The 22,925-nt window shown below is 40.9% G+C and overlaps 1 protein-coding gene across 1 annotated transcript in view; it reads left to right on the forward strand.

Annotated features, from left to right (window-relative positions):
- Positions 1–98: 98 nt before the first annotated feature.
- The window catches only part of LOC139335335 (death-inducer obliterator 1), a gene marked incomplete at its 3' end in the record, with an annotated part of 26,466 nt that continues 3,639 nt past the window's right edge, over positions 99–22,925 (forward strand). Inside the window, exons 1-16 of the mRNA XM_070968891.1 lie at positions 99–202; positions 1,483–1,575; positions 1,673–1,738; positions 1,850–3,050; positions 3,161–3,413; positions 3,618–3,926; positions 4,081–4,261; positions 19,076–19,598; positions 19,837–19,996; positions 20,127–20,243; positions 20,384–20,485; positions 20,661–20,934; positions 21,041–21,662; positions 21,787–21,940; positions 22,054–22,143; positions 22,247–22,442. Of these exons, the coding sequence (XP_070824992.1) occupies positions 1,696–1,738; positions 1,850–3,050; positions 3,161–3,413; positions 3,618–3,926; positions 4,081–4,261; positions 19,076–19,598; positions 19,837–19,996; positions 20,127–20,243; positions 20,384–20,485; positions 20,661–20,934; positions 21,041–21,662; positions 21,787–21,940; positions 22,054–22,143; positions 22,247–22,442 (4,225 nt within the window). The remainder of the gene's footprint in view (positions 203–1,482; positions 1,576–1,672; positions 1,739–1,849; positions 3,051–3,160; positions 3,414–3,617; positions 3,927–4,080; positions 4,262–19,075; positions 19,599–19,836; positions 19,997–20,126; positions 20,244–20,383; positions 20,486–20,660; positions 20,935–21,040; positions 21,663–21,786; positions 21,941–22,053; positions 22,144–22,246; positions 22,443–22,925) is intronic.

Consider the following 22,925-nt stretch of genomic DNA (forward strand, 5'->3'; position numbering starts at 1 on the left):
CAGAAGTCTTTTTACGGACATTACCGTAAGTGAACCCATCACTGATAAACGCCTCTTCCCAGATGAACAGGAAATCACGGTGTTTTCCGGCTGTGAGTAATTATCGCGAGATTACGTGTCAGCAAGAGAAAATGGAAGGCTGTGCTAGCAAGCTAAATGAGCGAATCGTTTAGTAACTGGAAACTAATCATTTGTATGCAAGGTATGATTTTAGCTTTCCTCATGGTGTTGGGATACACGCGTGCTACATTTAATTGTTGTGTCAGAATAGTTGGACACGATTAGTTGGGCAGCGAATTACATTTATTACCATGTAGTGTAGCAGCTAGCATGGTAGCGGTTAGCCGAGTGAGCTGCAGATAACAATGTCGGACGTCGTGAGGAGAAAGAAGACTTCTACTCCCTTCACGGAATAACTCTTGAGTGTTTGCCCGGTTGCAGAGCAAATTCGTTTCGTTTCTGAGATTTACATCCGACTGAGGTCTGGTAGTGAAACTAGTAAGGGCCGTTGTTTCGCTTCTAGTTTGCTAACGAGTGTTAAATTTAGACTGGAGGGACAATGTGGACTGCCCACCTACTTACCTCCCTCGTTGACGAGTTTTTGCATAAATGAACATCAGGCTCATTTTGCTAGACGAGCACCAGACACAATGGTTGCGTGTAGTTACAATCTTTAGGCCTTAACACAACGGCCAGCTAATTTGAGATAATGTCAATAAGAAACGCATCCAACCTGAAGTGTCGTCAATATGAACGCATTCGCATTAAGTTCAAAGTTAAACCAATAGTTCGACTAACGTGAACATGTGGGTAGTTAGCCTTACATTCATCTGCTCTTTAATGAAGTTATTAAACATAAAATGTCTGCAATAATTAAGAAGTTCAATTTAATATCCAATATTTTCACATTTCAAATGGCTCAGTGTCAATGTCTTATCTTCATCTGTAAGATGTGCCAGCTGAAGTAAAGCTGTCATTGGACTGACTGGGTCTGAGTCAAGGCTTAGAGATATACATACATACATACATACATACATACATACATACATACATACATCAGTAGCTAACAAGGATGCAGTGTAATACAACATCTGAGCACATATATCCTACTGTCATAAAGGTTGTTCAGTTTTTGTCAAAAGTGTTTGTGGTGCTGTTGAATTACTACAAACACATTTCAGGACAACGCAGTTCAACAGTAGCTGATTCTACAACTGTCTAACACAGTTTACATAAAACTGAACATTAGAACTTAAATGAAGGTATGATATATTGCAGGGCCGTTGTGTTAAGCCACATTGGTTTTAGGTTGCTGACACTGATGAACTGACAGTTGAGTGCATTTTGTATGTGCATTAGAGCAATATGGAACGGATGGCCATGGCCACGACTGCCGTCTCTTACAGCAGATAGTACTCATAATTGAGTTGAATTGTAAAGGCACATGTTTGTGGCTTATTCCTGTCTCCTAATCTAATGCAGATTCTTTGGTGTGGCTACCCAGGTGCAAGGAAAGACAAGTGGAATGACATGTCCTGAAATTAGGCTTTGGGAGCCATCTGCTTGGTTGTGAAGGTACCATTTATTCTGCATTTCAGCCTCACCCAACTTCCTCAAATGTCAACATTCTTTTAAGCCTGTGCAGTAACAAATATTTTTTGTGTTTTGACAGATTTGTGTGGTATAGATATAAGTATGGACTCAATGGAAAATAACAGTGTCACCGATGACAATTCAGGTAAAGCAGATCCTTTAATTTAGTTGAGTTGCTTAAATGTGCAACCTGTTGCTATAACAAAAAATGGTTAGGTTTTTGTTAATTTTGTTATCTTTTTGTTCTTGTCTACAGAAAATCAGCAGAACCTGTCAGAAGGGGCAGAGTTGAGTGTTCGGCCGTCCTTGTCTCAGGTTAAGAAGTCCTGGGGCTTCAGGCGGACAACCATTGCTAGAAGGGAGTTCTTGGATGAAGTCGGAGACCTGGCCCACAGTCCGCCACTTGTGCGCAAAGGCAGAGGTCGTCGAACCAACCAAACACCGCAGGCCAGTCCAGAAACCCGCGCCAACCGCAGAGCTGCTCAATCAGCGAGAAGTGTCATAGATGACCTCGAGTGGTCTGCCCCATCCTCACCTGTACCAGAGGAGAGCAAGCCAGCCTCAGAAGCTTCTGCAGGAGGGAGCCTTGACCCGAGCTTATGGCAAGATTTTGGGTCTGCATTCCACACTGCCTTCTCACTGCTTGGTGGGAATGAGGGCTTGTCACTGGAAATGTCTGATGAGCTGGCAGCTCCTGACATTTTGAAAGTGACTGATGCCATTGAGGCCCCTCCTCCAGAGGCTATGGATGAAACTGAGGTGACTGATAATATGGAATCTGCTGATGACATGGAGATTTTGCAGCTTGTCGCACCTGCCAATGTGGCAGAAGGGGAAATCGAGGATGTGGTGTTGATCTCTAGTCAAGAAGAGGACAGTGATGAAATGACTCTTATACAGATAAAGGAACAGCTGGCATCTAAAAACAGGCAGGGAGATACAGGGACTAGAGGGGCAAAAGGTGGAAGAGGAAAGGCCAGAGGAAGGGGGAGAGGCAGATCCAGAGGTAAGGGAAAAGGCAAAGGAAGGGGCAGAGGGAGGGGCAGGGCAGTGGAGCTTCAGTCAACCATTGTAGAAGATGAGGACAGTGATGAGGTGGTGCTTGTTAATCCAGTTGAAGAGCAGTTGCAGCAGTTGCAAGATCAGGAAAAAGTAAACGAACCACAGTACAGCCCTGCTGAAATAGAGAGATCCCCAACTCACTCTGATAACAGTCTGAGTCCGGCCCAGCGATCAAACTCAGACTGCATAATCATAGACTCTGATTTAGACCAGATTACTGATGTAACTCCTGGCCAGTATGATGATGCACCAGAGGAGGAGGAGGAGGAGGAGGAGGAGGAAGAGGTGAAGAAGAAAGACGATAAGAATGTAGGAGAGTATTGTGGCATATCAGACTCTAAGGGTTATGACCCCAATGCTCTGTACTGCATCTGTCGACAGAAACACGATAAAAGGTACGTGCTCATTTCTGGTAACAAGATCTCTTGGGATTCGGATGTTCGAACACCTCAGCCATCTGTCAGTTTCACTTCCTGATAACTGGTTTTTCGTTCACTGCCTCTAGGTTCATGATCTGTTGTGACAGTTGCCAGGAGTGGTTCCATGGCAGCTGTGTTGGCATCAGTGAGACACAGGGCCGTAAGATAGAGAGAAAAGGGCAAGAGTACACCTGCCCCCCTTGCACTACAAAGAAGCAGAGCCAACTCCAACCTGAGCCTCACCCTCAGCCGGAGCCTGAGCTCAGCTTTCCTGAATGCTTGACACTAAGTCCATCTGGTGAAGAAGGGGAGAGGCATGAGGAGCCACAAGCCCTCAAGGTTAGAACTGCATTTGGTTTGTCAGCAAGGCTCACTGCCCTTTGTTATGACACAATATAAATAGCTTTTCAACTTTGCAGTCATTCCCATGTGAAAGCAAATGCTTGACATATCATCACACTATTACATTTGTGTCATTAGTCATTGGCTCATTTGCATGACGGAAGTCTGGCCTCATGGTCTAAGATGAGTCTCTGGTTTCAGGAGACTGTGGTGATGGTGGAGGAGGAAGAAGATAGGGAGGCTTCTGTGATGAGACCAGAGCCTGAACCCGAAGCTGACATGGAAACGGACAGCTCTCTTCCTCTGTGCATTGGACCTGGGTGCACCAGACAGGCCTTGCCGGACTCTGTTTACTGTGGCACTGACTGCATCCTTCAGCACGCTGCTGTCACTATGAAGACTCTTTCTGGCCCCAAGGTCCCAAAGTCCAAAGGACGGCCCCAGAGAAAAGCTGCCGCCGCTGCCGCTGCTGCTGCTGCTGCTGCTGCTGCTGCCAGGCCCGCTCAAAAGGTATGTAATTTCAACATGGAGACTGATAAATTGAGATAGACAATTGAAATTTATAGGTAATATATTTTTTTTTGTTGTTGTCTGATTTAATGTGAAGCCATTGTGTAAAAACCTATGAAGTATGTTTTTTTTCTGACATATGTTTTCATCGCAGGGTCAGAGGTCGGCTAGGATGTCTAAGAGATTAGCAGGGAAAGTCGAGGAGGAGAGTGAAGAGGAGGAGATGCAGGAAGATGATGGAGGGCGGAAGGAGGCTGCATCTCCATTAGCCTGCGACCCCAGTCTCACAGACGCTCAGGCCACTTCCCTACCATCATCTATGTTTTACACAGCGTGTATGTATCACTCGCCACTCATACACATTCAGATCATACAGCAGTTGACACACCATGCACAGAGTGCCTCTTTTGGCTTTACAGATTTTCTTTCCTCTTTGAATCATGGCTCTATGTAACACAATCATACACAAGTACACACACTTGGATACAAACATACTCACTCTCTGGGATGACTGGGATAAGTAGCAGGGGTCAGCAGTGGGTAAGTATTTGCTTAAATGGTTTTTGTTGTTTCGAAATGCACAAAATATGCTGAAACCGTCTTGACTAGTCCGGATTCCAGTAACCACCTCCACACAGTCCTTTAAACCAGTCTCATAACTGGAAACTGCTAACTGCAACACACAGTGTGTGTGTGGGTAGTTCTGGGTGGTTAGGCTGCTTTACCGCGTTTGGTATCAGTGTATTGAAACACTGCTCCTTTGTTCAGTTTGTGTGACATTGCGAAGGTCTCGGCCAAACTCAATTTCACACTGAAGAAAACACATTATGTGGTGCAGAACATGACAGTCACTGAAGGATGAACATGAGTTGGAAGAAGCTTTAGTTGGTAAAAAGGAAGGCTTAACACATCATTGCTTTTGCCTCTCCTTCTGGAAACATACTTCATACTGTGAAGTAAACTGCCAGCCTTTGAGAGTGTGAATACTTTATAGTCAAGGTTTAGGGTGTGTTTCTCCCCATAAGCCGCAGTGCACATACAGCATACAGTATGTTTTCACATGTTCCTCGCAGAGCCAACAGGCTGAACATACACACAACCTTTCTCATCCTTTGAAATACTGAACCGAATAATTGTTTTTGTCTCTAAAAGTCTACTTTAACAATTTCAGATACTCAAAAAAAGTCTTAGCCTTAACTCATCACAGATTTGTAGACTTTTAAAAACAAGGGATTAAAAAAAACTATTAAAAACTAGATAATTTTGTATTAGAATTAGGAATTATGTGTAGGGTTTATTTTTAAATGTAATCCAGTTGAATACTAAAATTTCCACTGCTTGTCTGGCTGAAGGGCTTTCCACACTAGGATGTGCACACTCTGTTTTCACATGTATCTTACACTATACTCACTATAATTTGCACACTTTTTGTTTTTATTACACACTAGTTTGTATTTACCAAAATGGAGTGCACATGTCCTAATGAAGCTCTTCTTTTTTCAGTATCTGAATCAGGTTAATTTCTGTAGGTTTTCAAATGCAAGAAATTTCCCTTTGTGTTTTGGTGCATAACAATAAACATAGTAAGTAGAAAAAAGTAAAGCAATAAAAAGCAAGTACTGGAAATCAAGAAGAATAAATACAAAACAGGAAACAGGATTTTGTCAGGACTAGTCAGAAAAGCTCTCACATTATGACACACTTGACTGACTTTTAAGATTTTGCGAGAAAAAGTAGAATTATATGAACTAAACAGTGATCACAGCTCAATTCTTCAAGACGTGTTGATAAAAGCTATGGATCTTTTGTCAGTCAGCCTGCTGTTGCTGCCCTACAGCTTTTGTAATGGCAAACCTTTCTAATAACAGCTACAGCTTTCAGCATGTCTCCCCCACATCAAACCTTTCACAGCTCTGCAGCACCACTGAATTCATTGGTTTTGTTTTTTGAAGCCTGCTTAATGATGTAGCGCCGTGATGATGGCAAGGCACATCTCCTCTTCAAACCTCTTGGGTTTCCTCAAAGTGGTTCATCTTTTCAGACAAGGACCCCGATGTTCAAGCACCAGCGGTCTCTTCCTACAGAACAGTCATTAGTAGTCTCATGACTCGATCAGGAAACATCTTTTTTTTGTGGCAGTTGCATAAAACGTTTAGCAAGTAACTTGAACTAATTGGCGCCCTTTATCCATGAAATGCACAGCATAACATACACACAGCTCAGCATTTTACAGCTGTCCTGGTCCCTGTGTCATGCTCAGACAACTTTCCATGTATCTCAGGGGGGACTTAACATCAAGTCTCTCGATGCTGCATCTTATAGTGCCTTATCCATCAACACGCAGACACACTCTTGGACCAGTTGTTGCAATGACACACCGATATTAGCTTGGACAGGATTCTTAACGAATAGGGACTGGGCAGCTGGTACGGAGGAGGAGGAGCTGACTTCTTGCTGCTGCAGAGACGCAACGGGGACTGGAGGATTCATCAGTGCACATGCTAGAACGAGCTTCTGTCTGGAATTCATCAAACAGTGAATGGGACATTTGATGTCACATTACCATGAAGATGATTTCAAAGTGTCAGCTGGTTACCATCAGAAAAATGCTCCATCCTTCTGAGCCTCTGAGAGAAGACTTCACCCTACTGGACAGCTTACAGTTCACCACACAAGCATACAAACTGCAGGGATGAAGGATAGGCACATATTTAGTAGCTCAGTGTGGAGTCTTTAAATAACCTTGCTTGGGTCACATGTAGTTCTGTTAATAGGTAGAAAATAACAACCAGACTCCTGATATTCTCAACCCCTACCCCTTACATTTTTGGTTCCACACATATGCTTCCACATTTCTTCGCCCGCAAACAGTGTCTGTTTTCAAAAACACAACGTTTCTGTGGTGCCCTTTGAGCTCTGACCAGGGGATGGCTCCTGCGCCCATTTTCCCAACCTTTATGACGAGTATGGAATTTCACATTTAAACAGTTTCACCTTACATTCACAAATATACTTTACAAACAGAAGTGTACAATGTAGAGGCACATGCAGCAGGTAGCAGGTCTGCTTTTTGTAAAAGTTTGTTGATTACCAGCAGACACAGATGCTAGAATGTAACGGGATAATATTTGTTCAGCAAGTCAAAGTCGTCCATATGTCAGTTTGACGTAAGACACAGATTTATGCATAGATAATATGTTTAGTTTTAAAAGTGTTAGCAGCAGTAGTCACATTTCATAATCTCATTTTAGTCTGAAACCTTAGAATTTAAACAAAAAAATTATGGGATATATTGTGGAAAATGAGCGCTTCAAAACTCATTCTTCTGACTTCATAACTTGACCTCAAGCCATCAAATTGCCCTTGAAATCTTCCTGCTGCAGCACCAATACAGCGTGGTATTTGACATTCAAATAACGCAGCAGACTGTACTTGCAGTGTTCTGGTTGCTTTGGATAATCCACACACCCAGTGGCATGTCCAGATTTTTTTGGCCGGGTTGGCCCAGCTGGGGCACTGACTCATGCAGGAATGTGCGTGCAAACGCACACGAATGTCAGAATAGCACAAATTTACCATTTCTCATATCGCATACTGACATTACACACACACACATTTCTGTTCGGAAAAAAAAGGTTTAATAGATTGTCCTACCCATTACAAACAAGAGGTGCCACAAACGTAAAGCTCCCATACTCTAACCTGTAAGTCCTCAAAAAGGATCTGTACCTCCAAAAGTAGCCGACACAAACAAAACATGGCACATTCAAAAATACTCGACAAACTGTTCGTTCAAACTAAGGTCCCATCTGTAGGTAGATAGCTAATCATGGTTAAGGATAATGGGGTGGCACTTGGGATGACCAGTCAGATTTCAGGTGTGGCCATTGTCACCTGAGTCCACCCCCTGGACACTCCCCTTCACTTTCTTTGACACGTCTCTCTAACGAGGAAGTAATTCCAATTAAATTAATGATTCGCTTACGTCTTCCTCAACTTCAATATTGGGGTGTTGGCAGAAGTTTCAAAGATTAAAATCTGAGCACATAAAAATGTCGTGAGAAAATATTTAAGTCTTTATATATGTATGTATATACATACATACATACATAAAATTAAAAAGTCAAAACAAACACTACACTTCTACATATTCTTAAATGATAACTTATAGCTTCCAACAGAACCCTTGGTGATCACCTGTTGCAGCCACCTCTGTCTGAGCCTCTCAATGTGCAGCAGCTGTAAGCGCTGCCACGTTTTCTGGAGAAGGTCCTGGCTGAGCTGCTTGCTCCTGTCAGGTAGAAGTCACGTCTCCAGCTGTTGTGTTGCAGGGCTTCTCACAGGTTCACAGTGGGGTTGAGGTCAGGAGATGATGCAGGCTGGGAAGGCATCTGCTAACCAGCAGTCCTCACAGCAGGTGTGGCCTGGTGAACAGAGGTGTTAACGATGGTGTTGCAGCACATGATGATTTGCTGCGCGATTTCATCTCTTCACCACATGACCTCATGGAACTCAGGAAACTAAGTGTGGCCTTTATCACAATTTAAAGGATGGCTTTATGGAGATGATATAAGTGGATGGACCTCAGTACACCCAGTGATCCTCGGTGTGAATGAAAGTTGCAAGTCCTGGTGCTTCACTGTACTGCTGGTCAGAGCTAAAGACAAAGCGTCAACCTTCTGTCAAAAACAACCTGAAGCAGTACATCCCAAATGTTTATTTTCCATCAGCATTGCATAGTATAAAACAGCACTTTCACATCATTGCAGACAATTTAACATATTTTTTTTATAATAACCTCAGAAAACAATATTTCCAGTTTTGTCAAAGAAGATGATCTGTGTGTGATGAATAGTCAAGGGCTCAGATGGGCTTTGGTCAGCACGTTGGGTTTGCAGAGATGGGTTTTCCTATGAGACATTGTTTGAATTTACCACCAGGAAGTTTCCGTCTTTGCTGACCCACGCTGTAGGTCACTAAGCAAAGTCTTTGCTTTCTGACACCCACAGTCTGTGGGCTGAAGTTTCTTTCTCCGATAACGATCAGTTTTAGCGCCTGTGTTTTTTGACTTTCACTTTTAGTGGGAGAAGTACACAACTGACTGCAGATCAAATCACTAAGCCTCAGAGAGCAACTTCCCCATTCAACAAAGCAAAGCGACAGAACCGGTTTTAGTGGGTGCTTGTGGGAAGGATGTAGTGGGATGTCACTTAATCAAGTTAATCAGCCACCTTGAGAGTGTGATGATTACACAATAGCCAACAGTTCTGTTAAGACCTTTATTGTTCCTATATGTAAAATATATCAGGATATCAGGACACATTGTAATTGTCATAGAGCCTTTTATAAAACATACACACTTAATCTTAAATCACATACCTGTGCTTAGTACGAAATTATATAAACACATATCTGTCATGGTTTTAATTTTTTTCTTCAGGATCCAAGAAAGTTTAGGATGTTTTCACTGATTTCCTTATGGAAGTGTCATTTTGGTGAAACACTCAGGAAAAAGGAATAGATGGAAACATAATTGTCACATCCCACAGGCAGATAAAAATTCTGTGCTAAATTAATATGAAATCAAAGTATTTTTGATTTTAAAGGTTTATAGTCAGTGTACTCTGTACTTTTGGGAAGCTGTGCATACTACATTAAGTAGTACAATGAGGAATTGCACACCTGAAGTTCAGTGACTACTCATTATTCACATTTGTTTATGTTTTGAGTATCAACAGAGCGAGTGAGGCAGGGAACCGGACCATCAGGTCCTGAAGGTTTTAGTGTCACATGCATATACATTTTGCAACATGTTAGTTATAAGAATTTTCCATTGAATTTCTTTTAAAATCAGAAACTAAAAAGGACTCCACAGCAGAGGACTGAGTTCCAGAAACACACAGGATCCGTGACACAGCCTGCTGTTCTCATTGTTGACTCACTTTTACCTGAGTTGCCTACATTTTGTCTTCGTATTTTTTTGGCATTTTTGTGGCTTTATCATGTATAGTAGAGAGATGACAGATTAGGCAAAGAGCTGCAGCAAACCGACCTGAACTGGGGATGTTGCCTTTCACAATCTAGTCCTTGACCCCGTGAAGTCACAGGGGCTGCTGTTGCAAACGTTTGTGACGAAGCACATACTTTATGTGGTAGACACAAGAAACAGAGTCCGAGATCTTGCTGTCATTCGCCAAGAATAGTGCATTGTCATTTCAAAACGGTCTGTTCCATGTTTATCACCCTACAGGGAGGGAATCAACACAATATATTTACTTTGATAGTTACAAGAAAACCGTGCTTCAGAAATACCATTCCCAAAAAGCTCTGACGCTGTGTAAAACATAAATAAGACAGAATGCGATACCTTGCTAATTGTGTTTGACATATACTCAGGTCAAAGCATTACAAGGACCACGTATTTAATGTTTCACCTCATCAGGTTCATTGATTTTTCTAAATATATGCTTATTCTGAATTTGATGCAGCAACATGTTTCAGACAAGTTGGAACAGAAGACTGCGAAAGTTGTGGAATGCTCCAAAAACACCTGTTTGGAATATCCCACTGGTAAACAGGTTGATTGGTAACAGGTGATAGTATCATGATTGGGTATGAAAGGGGCACCCTGGAAAGGCTCAGACCTTCACAAGCAAGGATGGAGCGAGGTTCACCACTTTGCGAACACATGATTGTATAAAGGACGTTACTGCATGGACTCAGGAACACTTTGTCGTTTGCAAATGATTGCGTTCTGTTTTTTTTTTTTTTTTTTTTTTTTTTACGTTTTACACAGATTACCAGCCTTTTTGGGATCAGAGTTAAACTTTTGTAGATAATTTTTGAACAGGTATTGGCAGACAACACCAAACAGCGACTTCTTTCTGCTTCAATGTGTTCCACCTCTACCTTGAGTTGAATTCTTGTTGGTTGTTCGCCTTGAACTTATGTCTCGTTTTGCATCGTTCAGCAAAATCCGACAATCACACGAATGTACAAAGTCTTCAGTCTTCCCATCATGGAATAATTGAAGCCAACCATCAGTCCCATTGAATTAATATTTTCCTAAATAGTAAATTTCCTCATTGTCAAAGCCCACAAGTAGCAGCTGCAGCTTTTCATAACTGCCATGGTCCATGCACATAACGTAATAGATTTTTACATGAGTGTGATGGAGACGGGATGAAATTGGTCAGTCAGACCCATTAGACAAGGTCCGAAAGCAGCTCTCACTGAGGACTGTTCAGACTTTTCAGCATCAGAAAGTTTCACCTCCACTCTGCCAAAGACACAATGCTGTATTTGTCCATACAACTTCCAAAGGACTGATCCACTCGTGATGCTTTAATGGTTTGTTGTGAATTCCTAACAGGGTCCACAGTGATAAAGTCTACACATAAACAAACTTATGATACATTAAAAGTGATGCCATTATAACAATACCGTAAATATTACACTGTTAGTTATATGTTAAGCCCTTTTTCTTGTCACTTGAATTTATTCTTCATTAATTTATTTATTTCTTGCTGTAAATTGCAGACTCTGCCTGAGTGCAGTGTAACCACACGATGTAGTGTTAATGGGAAGACGTGATTTCTGTTGATTGGTTTCAGTGTTTACAGTCCGTCTGGGATAAAAACATTTATTTCACTTTGGGTCTGAACACTCACTAGCGTATGTAATGCTTAGTTTGGAGAAGTGAGCTGAGTAAGAGCTTCAGCCGCTGAGCAGAAATGTCAGGTTTTAGTCAAAATCTATTCTGTCATCTTCTCTCTGATCTCCGCTGTTGTTTTTTTGTTACCTCGTACTACTGTTTCTCTGTCACATGCTCTCAAGGCTCGAATTGCCTCAGCAGGTTTCGAAGAGTTAAATATTTCAGTACTTCAACATTTAATGCTAAAACACGAGCACCCTCTACTGGACAAACAAATGAAGTGCAGCCAAAGAGAAAACGGCACCGACATTCCCAGTCTTTCCCAGTTGGTGAGAGGTTATGCCCTCTCTTCATTTTTTTGGTTTTTCCTTGTCCAGCCTAACAGTGATGTAAGATAGTACAGATTTTGTAACCACAAATACGTTTCATCAAGTATTCAAGTTTTCTGCAGCATTCTCACTTCCAAAGTGTGAATTCAACACAGTTATGATAAAAAATAGCCATGACAGCAATGTCACACCAAGTATTTGCCATATTTTCCTAAATTATGTGTGCTCAAAGGGTATTAAAAACACACTCAGTATATGACCTTCCACTGATTAATGGCATGAATACATACAGTACATTTTCTCTCTCAAAACCTATTGTGACTGTTCCTCAGACTACCGGCCAAGTGTGTACCAACTGCTGCACGGGCACATAGTCAGTGCTATTTCAGTGTAATAAGGATGCAGATTTTGTTTTTAATATATCCTTAAAGTCCTAGGGTAAAACCCCCTGTAAATCATGCAGCATGTTGTATTCTGGGACTCACAATGTTATGAAAGGACTAATGGTAGCTTCCCTGTAAGAGTTAATAGGAGACTGACGTCATTGTCTTGCCCTGACGTCTGTTTTTGAGTGATCCCTGTAGTGATGACATTTCTTGCACATGTAAACCTGTTCCCAGCAAGAGAAGAAAGATGGAGGATCCAACACAAATCAAAACAGAGCAACCTGTCATTTTATGAAGGAGAGATTCCCACATAAATGCTGACAGACAGAAATCTCTGAGCAGATGAAGGAAAAGCTTGATGTTTTAGGACGTGCCGTCATTTCCCTTCTTGGTGGGAGTTGATGATATCACTCTTTAGTTTGTTAAGTTCTGCTCATTATCCAGCTTTCTATTAGTGCAACAGACATGAGAGGTCGATAAATCTTTTCGTCTAACTCTTGGTTAGACAAACAGTTCAGTTGAACTCACTGACAACTCGAGTTGTAGTTCAGAAGTTAAATGCCCTGGAGGGTGATGTGTCCTCAGATTCATCTTTAATACATGAGGTTGAAATCAGATGGTGGTCTTAGGTTTGACATAAAAACCTGCAGACTGTTTGTGGCACAATGATGGAAAAGAGCTTTGGAGAACTCTAAGACTCTTAAGTTCTCTAAGAACTATCGAATTTATTAAATAAACTGCATTTTTATTTATAGCCATGCGGTCAGAGTGGCTCTATGGCTGAAAACATCACTCTGTAGTACAGTTCACCACTTTGGTCGTGTTGGAAATATCTCTGAACTATAAGATGGATCACTCCAAAATGTTGTACAGACATTCATGGTTCTCAGATGATGAATCCCACTGACTTTGGTGATCCTTTGACTTTTTGTCTAGGGCAGCTGTGAGGTTGACATTTTGGTTTTAAATGAAATTTCTATGATTATCATGACATTTGGCTCACACATTCATGTCCCCCTCAGGATTAATTCTCAGAACTTTGGTGATTCCTTAACTTTTTTAAGTTGTGTCATCATCAGGCCAAAATTTAAATATGTTTATGATCAAATACCTTCCCGTCAGCCTCAGCTTTACCTTTTGTTTACACCTGCTACACGTCAGCCTCACAGAACTGCTGGCATGACTGGAGACTCTCACTCTTGTTTTTAAATGTGAGGCACTGGTGCATGTTTCACATACACAAAAGTTTTATACTACCAGTTTACTTGGGATTCCCAATGTTTGACCTAAGTTGGGAAAGAAGTAGAAGTTACCGAGAACTTACCATCTGACCTGGTGAAGAAGTGGGCTGACCCAGCTCTGCTTCACAGGGAACTCAGGGTTAAAACCATTTGGAAGATTCAGCCTCAGCATCTTATCTGATTAAAGGTTAATGAGGACATTCTCAGCACATTCTGCCTGTTCACAGATTGTGGTCAGTGCCATTTTTAAGGAAATATAACATTCATACATGCAAGCAACTGAGCACAACTAGATTTTCACATATAAGGAATTTGCCTTGATGTTGTGTTACAAAACAGAGAAAGAAGAAGGCAAATAAGAAGGATAGAACCTTCAAAATATTGACTGAAGTGTTCAAATGTACACGTGTGCAATGTGCACAAATAAAAACCTGGAGCCTTTACATTAATGTAATCTCAATCTATCGTGTAGTGTCCATTGGACGAGATATGAGTGGGGGTCAGTGGGGGTCTAAGACCTAGTCGATGAGGCCAGCTGCAGTTGGGCACGAGACCTAAAGTGTGAGAATTTGTCCTCTACATCATCTGTTGAAATCTAAACTGGCTGTGCATTCATACTCAACATGGTCGAGTGTAAAATGAAATATGCAAACATTTCATCTGGTCTGTCAGCTGTGGAAGGACAGCATTCACCAAACTAACCTGTTCACAATGGCTGCAAATTTTCTTGAAGCCAAAGGCAGAATTTACACATAACAGTACGTAATACAACGTGTGAAGAGTTTTGAATGCTCTGAAGTGAGAAATTCAGTCAGTTTATCCGAGGGCAACACTTTGTCTTTCATGGTTTGATGAGTGAACTAACTGTGGTTTGTCTGCTGCTTTAATGTATCACACAGGGCAGGGCTCATATTGTTTTTCCAGCTGTGTTTTCATTTGACTGCACCATATCCCAACCAAAGCTGAATTGACACACTGATAGGTACAATCAGTTTGCCTGTCAAGCGAGGTTATAACAACACTGGCTATTGTTCCCTGACAGTTCGTTCAGTGCTTATGAAGTGCATACATATGTTTAATGGAGGCATGCAGTAGATCCATGACTGCAGCAGCTTGCCAGTTTGATTCATTCAACTTCAATCTGCTTACATATTCTGTGGAAAAGGAGGCATGTAAAAGTTGATTACAGATACAGATAATCATTACAGACCAGATCTAAGTGAAGCCTTTGGATTAGTGTGTACATACTTGACTGACAATGAGACTGAATTGCTGTTTTGCTGAGATGTGAGCAGTGACTCAGAGGTCTGAAACCAGGCTAAATGCCTACAGTCATCATTAGGAAATTCTTATTAGTAAATGAGGTGAACATCAGGGTAAAGGACTGCAAGGCTGTAATCTTAAAACTTCAGCATAGTGGTGGCAGTCTCAGTTATTTTGGTTTTTAAGAGTTTCCCTCTAAAAAGTAAATTCCAGGATAGAAGAAACTTTACTGGATTTACTGGAGACATGTTTTCCCTTAAGATTGCTTCTAATGTGAACAATTCATAGTGTGGATGAGGACTTTAATGGAGTGTAGAAGTTTCTCATGCCGAGGGGAAAATGGCTTGTGTACAACAATGGCTATGAATAATAGGACAACAGTCCAACAGTAGAAATAATATGTTGTGGGGATGATATTTATGGTTGATGAGCAGTGGTGGAAGTACTGAGATCTTTAACTTTAGTCAAAATAACAATACCACAGTGCCAAGCCAGCAGGCGGTTGATAGAAATTCTCAGTGGAATCTCCTGGAACAGCTTTGGGGTAATGGTGGCGATGGGGAGCAGTGGGTTGCACAGCAGGAGGCCTGAAAAATGGAATGACAGAGTTTCTGTGATATTTATAGAACGGCATCTAAGGACCAATTGACTCCAAGAAAGATTATTGACTAGACATGATGACGTCAGAATTGTGAATGTTGTGATTTTGACAGAAGATCAGAGTGCGAGGAAACGCAGAAATTCACCCACAGATGAGCATCATTGAACTTTCACTGAAGCTTTATCACAGATATCTCAAATATAGAAATTGCACGTCAGCCTGTGAGGTATGAATGAATATTAAAAGTCTTGTGTGACTTGTTAGGTTGATCTAAATACCATTACGACCATGGTTTCATTATGTTTGTGTATGCTGAACCATCCAAGGAGATGAGCTGAGCTTTTCTTTGACCAATGACAGGGTCTAAAAGACAGTGCCATACTTTGAAATCACACCTCCTGACTGCTCTTTCCTCTCTCTTTGACTCTTACACACTATAGCATAATCATACACAAATAAAGATTCTCCATTCTTAACCTCATAGATGCAGAAAATGACTCTTTGCTCCTTTCCTTCATTCATAAGGTCATTGATTTCATTATTTCCTTCATTCTGCCTGCCTGTCAGTGTGTAGAAGCAGAAGCGGAAGTGTCTGCAGGTGACACACACAACCAAAATCGCCCAGTTTGTCCGTTTTCAAACTCATTTAACTGTGAAGCATGCTCATTATCTATGAGAGGATGTGGCTTGCTTTCTTTGTCTTTCATTAACTACAGTGCTTTGTACACAGTTAGTCCTCATTTAATGTAGCTTGTATTGACACTGCTTCAGTGTGTTAGTATACTGGGCATACTGTGAACTACAAAGGAGACATAGAGCTAAATGTTAACCTAGTTTTCTGTAAAAAAAAAAAAAAAAACCCGCTATGATGCTAATCTAATCAAACAAAAATATGCTTTGGAGTCATCACTGATTCTTGCCCTCTGCAGCCCCATAAGGCTCAACATTGAATTATGGCATCTCGTAAGCTCACACCTCTACACTCATGTGCAGCAAATGGCTCAGTGGTCACCCAAACATCAAAGCTTCCCGGCTTGGCCTTTTCTTTAAATATGCATATTCTCCCTCTGTTTGTATGAGTTTTTGTGGCTGCTCTGATTGCAGACATGCATGCTAGTTATTTGAAGCACTACTCCACATGATTTTGATCAAACCTCTGATCTCAGAACTGGAGTTCCCCCTCAGGTGCTGCACTGTGATTACTCACTACTGGCAGATGAAGTATTGAGATCCTTTACTCAACTGAAAGTACTAATACCACAGTGTAAAGATACCCCATTACAAGTGAAAATCCTGCATTGAAAATGATTCTTATGTAAAAATATCAAGTATTTAAAGTGAAAGTACTCAAATCTGAAAAATGGCTCCTGGAACTGTTACACTGTAAGTGTTGTACAAGTAGATCATCATTATTATGCCTAAATTTAAAAGTAGGAGTTTGTATAGGACTGCAACTAATTATTGTTGTCATTGTGGATTAATTTGCTGATTATTTCCTTGATTAATTGATTGATTTCTTGGTTGATAAAAAAAATTGGGAAGTGCTGTCACAGTTACCCAGAGCCCAAGTGACCAACCAGTTGTCCAAACCTCAAAACTATTGATGTACTTAGTACCATGTTCATCTTCACCATGCTGGCTTTTCCTGAAGCAGCCTTCAGCACCTCCTAAAACATAAATCCTCGCACTCCTTGGTCATGTGAAGGGCAGCGCTAAGAATCCATCTGATGATCTCCAGTGGGACTTTATTTCTTCAGACAAACAACTTAATACTGAAGATGTAGAGACCTTAAACATATCAAAATATAGGATGTTAGTATTTATATGGCTAAATACAGTGCTGTCCTGCACCACGAGTAATTGGTCAAGGAGGACTTTTAATGCAAATGTAAAGAGCTGTTTTTCATTCATTCATCTGTTGACATTGAAAAGGTTGTAAAACGATTTCAAGTACAGACAGTCGATGATTCTTCTTCTTGGCTTTGATTTACCTCCTCAATCCAGTACTACTTCCTCCTTGAAACGGACAGTCGATCACATTTATCAATATATTTTTAAGCCTCCACACCGGCGACAGCTGTGGTGATATCTCAGGATCACCTTGAGGGAATCTTAAAATTTGTCACAAACGTTCACTTGGATTCAAGGATGAACTGATCAGATCCTGGTGGTTAAATGTCACCGTGACCTCACAAAAAACACATTTTTTGTCCATAACACAAGAATTCGTTCACTAAGTATGATAAACTTGTCTCATAGGATAACATGATGAAGTGATAACTTCTGATACTTTTTTCACTTATCTTGCGTGTCCACTTTGAAAACTGTGGGTTGGTAGAATTTGTTGCTTCTTTTCAGCAACATCCATATTTGAAGCTGTGTAAGTCCACCTCAAGCTCAATGGTTTTGCTGATGTTGAGGTTCAAATGATTGTCATTGCACCATGTGAGGAAGCTCTCTATCAGTCCTCTGTAAAAAATAGTCTCTTAGTGAAGACGGCATTTTTTTCTCTGCAAGTTATTCAGTAGAATCATACATGTCAATATAGTGATAACCAAAAAAATACACATAACACCATTTATTAAATTCCTTCAAAGTCTTCACTGCATGTATGAGTCTGGACAGACGTGGATGTAAACTGCAACCTGACTGATTGGTGGAGGCAACCTCAAGTGTTCTGAAGGTCACTGGTGGAGATCAGGAATAACTACTGGAGACCTTTTCCAGACCACACATTTGTGTTACTCTCTGGCATTGGTATATATGGGGACACTGGTTTTATATACAACCCCTGAAACTATTCATTCAAGTCATTCAATGTCTGACTCCTGCCTCAAGCTTTTGGGAAAAATGTGAAATCAGGCATGCATTAATTGATTGAAAAATCATCCACAACAAATCGTGTTCCTAGAAATAGGTTCAAAGAAGCCAATTTAATGAAGAGTTTTATCAATCAGTGTGATGCAAAAGATGCTTAAAAGATAAAAAAAAATACCAGTATTCATGTATAAATATCAGTATAAAAACAAAGAACTTGTTTTTTACATTTATCAAATGCTCCCTGAGAAACACCTGACATAGTTTTTTTTATTTTTTCTAAAAAAAATTGCATACAAGTGTATTTTGTAAATTACGTGGCAGATTAAGAGTTTTAAAAGATGTGTCAACTGATATCTTTACAATCAAGGAATTTTTAAATCAGAGTTGCATTTTTGTAAACTGTTTAGAAGTCAGTGTTTGCCTGCAGTCACATCTCATAATTTTAGTCATGAAATCACCATGGCGTATCAGCCAACTCTATCAACCTCCAGTTTTTTCACATTATAGTTTTTTATTTCTCAAGTGATCATAATTCCAAATACAGGATGGCAAATGTTAAGAAACATTTCTGATATAAACAGACAACATTAAACAAATTTATCAGCAACAAAAAACATTAATAGCTTGTATTTAGTTGTCATATAGTAATATGTGTTGGTACCGGTTTCTTTTAGGTGGGGAAAAGCAGTCATTTTATTTATGGATAGCAGATCAGTAAGCAGCTTTGATTACTCATGTTTTTAACTTGCCACTGATTTGCATATCTTGTGTCATGTTGATTTCTCTCACAGTTAATAGATAGTTGCGTTTATTCTTACTCACAGGATGCCCTGCTGTTCTTTTTCTCGTTTTCAGCTAAAACGGACAGTAAGCAGGTAGAAGTTGACAGTGAGGATGTAACTCCTCCAGAGGACACCTTGGCAGATGCTGCTCCATCTTCTCAGCCCTCTGCTGACCCAGCTGCACCACAGAGCCACTCTCCAGAAAAACAAAAGGAGCCAATCAACAGTGGTGTGTCTAAGCAGCAATCTGCAGAAACAAATCCCTGTATACCCGCCAACCCAGCAAAATCTAGTCCACCTCCAGCCCCACAATCCCCATCCACCTCAGCTCCCAGACTTCATGAAACAGGGGCCCTTATGGTCACTAAGACCACATACGTCATACCAAAGAAGTTGTCTGCACCCCAGCCTCCGTCCAGCCACGTGTCAGCCTCGGCGTCATGCCAGAAGCCTTCTTCAGCCCCAACGCTGCTGAGCGAAACCAGAAATCTGCCAGTGCCACCTGCACCCAGTGCTCCTTCCTCCAGACCCTCTCAGCCCAATAACCAGGTCAGACAGAGCATCCAGCGCTCCCTCACCAGCATCCTGTTCAAAAGGTGAGAACTTCTTGATGAATCTGACACATAAATTGAAAATGAGTCCTGTGAAAAGTTGAATCTTATAAATCTGTGAGTAACCTGCTTGGTGTCCAAAAACAAGGCTATTTTAATCGCATTGTAGACTCCAGGAATATATTTGTGGCTTTTGCACTTTTACAAGAATTGAAGTAAAAACTGCATGTCGACCAGTGAAGCACAACAAATTTGTTTACTAACTGCCTTTTCATTTCTCAAGGGTGTGTGATTGTGAGGATTTGGAGGTGTCTGAGAGTGAAGTTGCAAAGCTTGTTGCAAGCATTGAGATGGAGATGTTTGATATATTTCGCAACACGGACAGCAAATACATGAACAAGTACAGAACTATAATGTTCAACCTGAAAGACCCAAGAAACAAGGTTTGTTTAAAGTTGATAAAACCCAATTTGTTTTGTTGTCTTTGTTCTTCCCATAAATTTGAATACTAGGTTAGTAGCAAATAATAGTTGTTTTTAGCAAGCTAATAGTCCAGTTATGGGTTTTCTCTAGGGCTTGTTGTATCGAGTTGTGCGTGGAGAAATTAGTCCCTTCAGACTGGCCAGGATGAGCCAGAAGGACATGCAGGCTATCAAGACATCAGAGCCAAGTGCAAAAGAAACAACAGAGGTAAAGTGTAAAGGATATTAAACACAACAACTGAGACAAAATCAATCAGATAACGTGTTTGAACTTGTCATTAAGCCTCAGAATCAAGCAGTGTTTGTGCCAGAAATTAATATTTTCTTTCATTGCTTGTGTGTATCTAGGTTAAGGAAACAGCTGCTAAAACAACAACTTTGCTGCAGAAGCCTGAAGCAGTGAAGGTTGATTTGCCCAGTTTGAAGCCAGCTAGACCTGATAGAAGCACAGTATGTATTTGCCTCGTACTTTCAGTTGCTGGATTTAAAAATTTTTATTTGGTCATTATATTGTCTATCATGCTCCATATAAACATTTCTCATGAAAGGCCATGGGTGTTCATATATTTTTTTTGGATTAAGTCTTCTTGTTTGTGTGTTTGTGTTGGTATATGTTTCTTCCCAGGAACAGAAGAAAAGTCTTCCTGCTCCTGCTCCTGCTCCTGCTCCTGCTCCTGCTCCTGCTCCTGCTCCTGCTCCTGCACCTGCACCTGCTCCTGCACCTGCTCCTGCTCCTGCACCTGCTCCTGCTCCTGCTCCAGTTCCTGCTCCCAAGAATATAACAAGCCAACCAAGTCAGAAAAACAGTGCTGTACCAGATATTCTCACCTGTATGCTTAAGGACACAACATCAGAGCACAAAACTCACCTCTTTGACCTGAAATGCAAAATATGCACAGGTGAATTAAAAAGATGTTACAATAGCTGTGCAATACCTAGTGGACATTATTATCCAATGACTGTTATTTGTGGATTTTCATAGTAAATTCTTATTCTTTCCCAAAGGTCAAATACTAGCTGGGGATGAAGAGGAACCTGCAAAGAAAAAACCCAAGGTTTCTGAAACAAGAGATAAATATGAACCCTCTTGGAGAAAGTCTGCAGGAGATGACTCCCCTCTGCGTGCACCACCTGACTCACCTGACATGGATTCTCCAACATCATCTCTAATGGATCCTTCATCCCGCCTTATCATTGACTCTCCTGTATTGACTATAGTAGAATCCCCTGCTTCTCCCATAATGGATTCTCCAGCCTCCCCAACTTTAGAGTCACCTGCTTCCCCTGTCCTGGAGTCCCCTGCATCCCCAACTCCAGACACTCCTAAAGCTACTACAGCCAAGAGAGCATATACACCAGTTGTGATCCCAGCAGTCTCCACAGTAACCATCACGAGGCGTGACCCCCGCACTGCAGCAAGCAGGTTCTCTGCTCTGTCTAGTGGCACCCCTGGTCCCAGTCACGCATCTCATAACCAAGGAGTCCCCTATGCACCTCTTAAAGAAACCAGATTGGCCCCACCCTCAGCACCAGCCTCCTCACTGCAACCAACAAAAACAGTACCTAAATCCATCTTAATGAAGCCATCTTCCTCTGCAGATCCCAGACTCTATGGCTCATCCTCAAGGTATTTAAAGAAATGTGCTAATATAAAGAGCAGATAGTTTTAGATAGTATAGTATGCATTTGAGCAAATTTCACCATAATATGTGGATGTGATTGTCATTGTGCTGTTGTGATTTATGTCTCAGGACCATGGTATCTGAATCCCCAGCTGATGGTGAGAGTGCTCAGTTCTTGGCTAAGCAAGACATAGTGTGGAAAGGCTTCCTAAACATGCTCACTGTCGCAAAGTTTGTCACTAAAGGATATCTGGTTTCAGGATCTGCTGAAAATCTTAAAGCGGTACAGTACTGCACAGTAATAACTTTTTAAAAATCATAGAGCTGTATCAGAAAGGCCTGTTATTGTCATTTGGTGAATTAACAAAGACCTGAACAATTTTTTCTTGTCTGTAGGATCTACCTGATACCATACAAATCGGAGGACGAATCTTGCCTCAGACAGTGTGGGACTATGTTGCAAAACTTAAGACCTCTGTTACAAAGGCAAGCAGTCGATATACAGTATAATTTAATTCTGTGTTTTGTGAATAATATGTAAAATCTATTGGTATTTTACATTGTCTTTTTTGCATTTTTTGCTTATTAGGAGTTATGTGTGATCCGGTTTCACCCTGCAACAGAGGAGGAAGAAGTGGCCTACGTCTCCTTGTTTTCCTATTTCAGCAGCAGAGGTCGCTTTGGTGTGGTCGCCAATAGCAGCCGTTCTATCAAAGATATATACCTTGTCCCACTCAGTGCAAAAGAATCAATCCCATCGATGCTACAACCTCTCGAAGGACCAGGTGTGATAATGCTTTCACCACCATATAACTAATGTTTGCATAACTGAGCTTGGGCAAGCACCTGTATTAACACCTCTCACCGGTATTAAAACCTCATATTCAGGCTGTAATATCTCACCAATTGAATCATCTTTCACCTATTTTAATACCTTTAATAAGTATCTACTGAAAAAAAAGAGAAATGGTATCCCCTTAGCAATAAATGCTTTCAAAAAAGTTGTTCCATTGAAATTAATATTATTATGTGATATTTTTCAGATTTTTTTATTATAATGTGCAGTTTTGAGTCCTGAAAACAGCAGCTGGTAGAGGTGTTCACCAGGACCCTAATGATAAATCCTTCACCAACACCTATACATTTTGTTAATCTGAATAATTATCTAACATTTCTAACCAAATTTATCTATCAAGCTTTAAGGAAAAACTGGGAGCTAGTTGATAGTATTTATTTATTTATGTATTTATATACTGTATCTCGCTTTC

This window comes from Chaetodon trifascialis, chromosome 8 (assembly GCF_039877785.1).
Source record: "Chaetodon trifascialis isolate fChaTrf1 chromosome 8, fChaTrf1.hap1, whole genome shotgun sequence".
NCBI lineage: Eukaryota > Metazoa > Chordata > Actinopteri > Chaetodontiformes > Chaetodontidae > Chaetodon > Chaetodon trifascialis.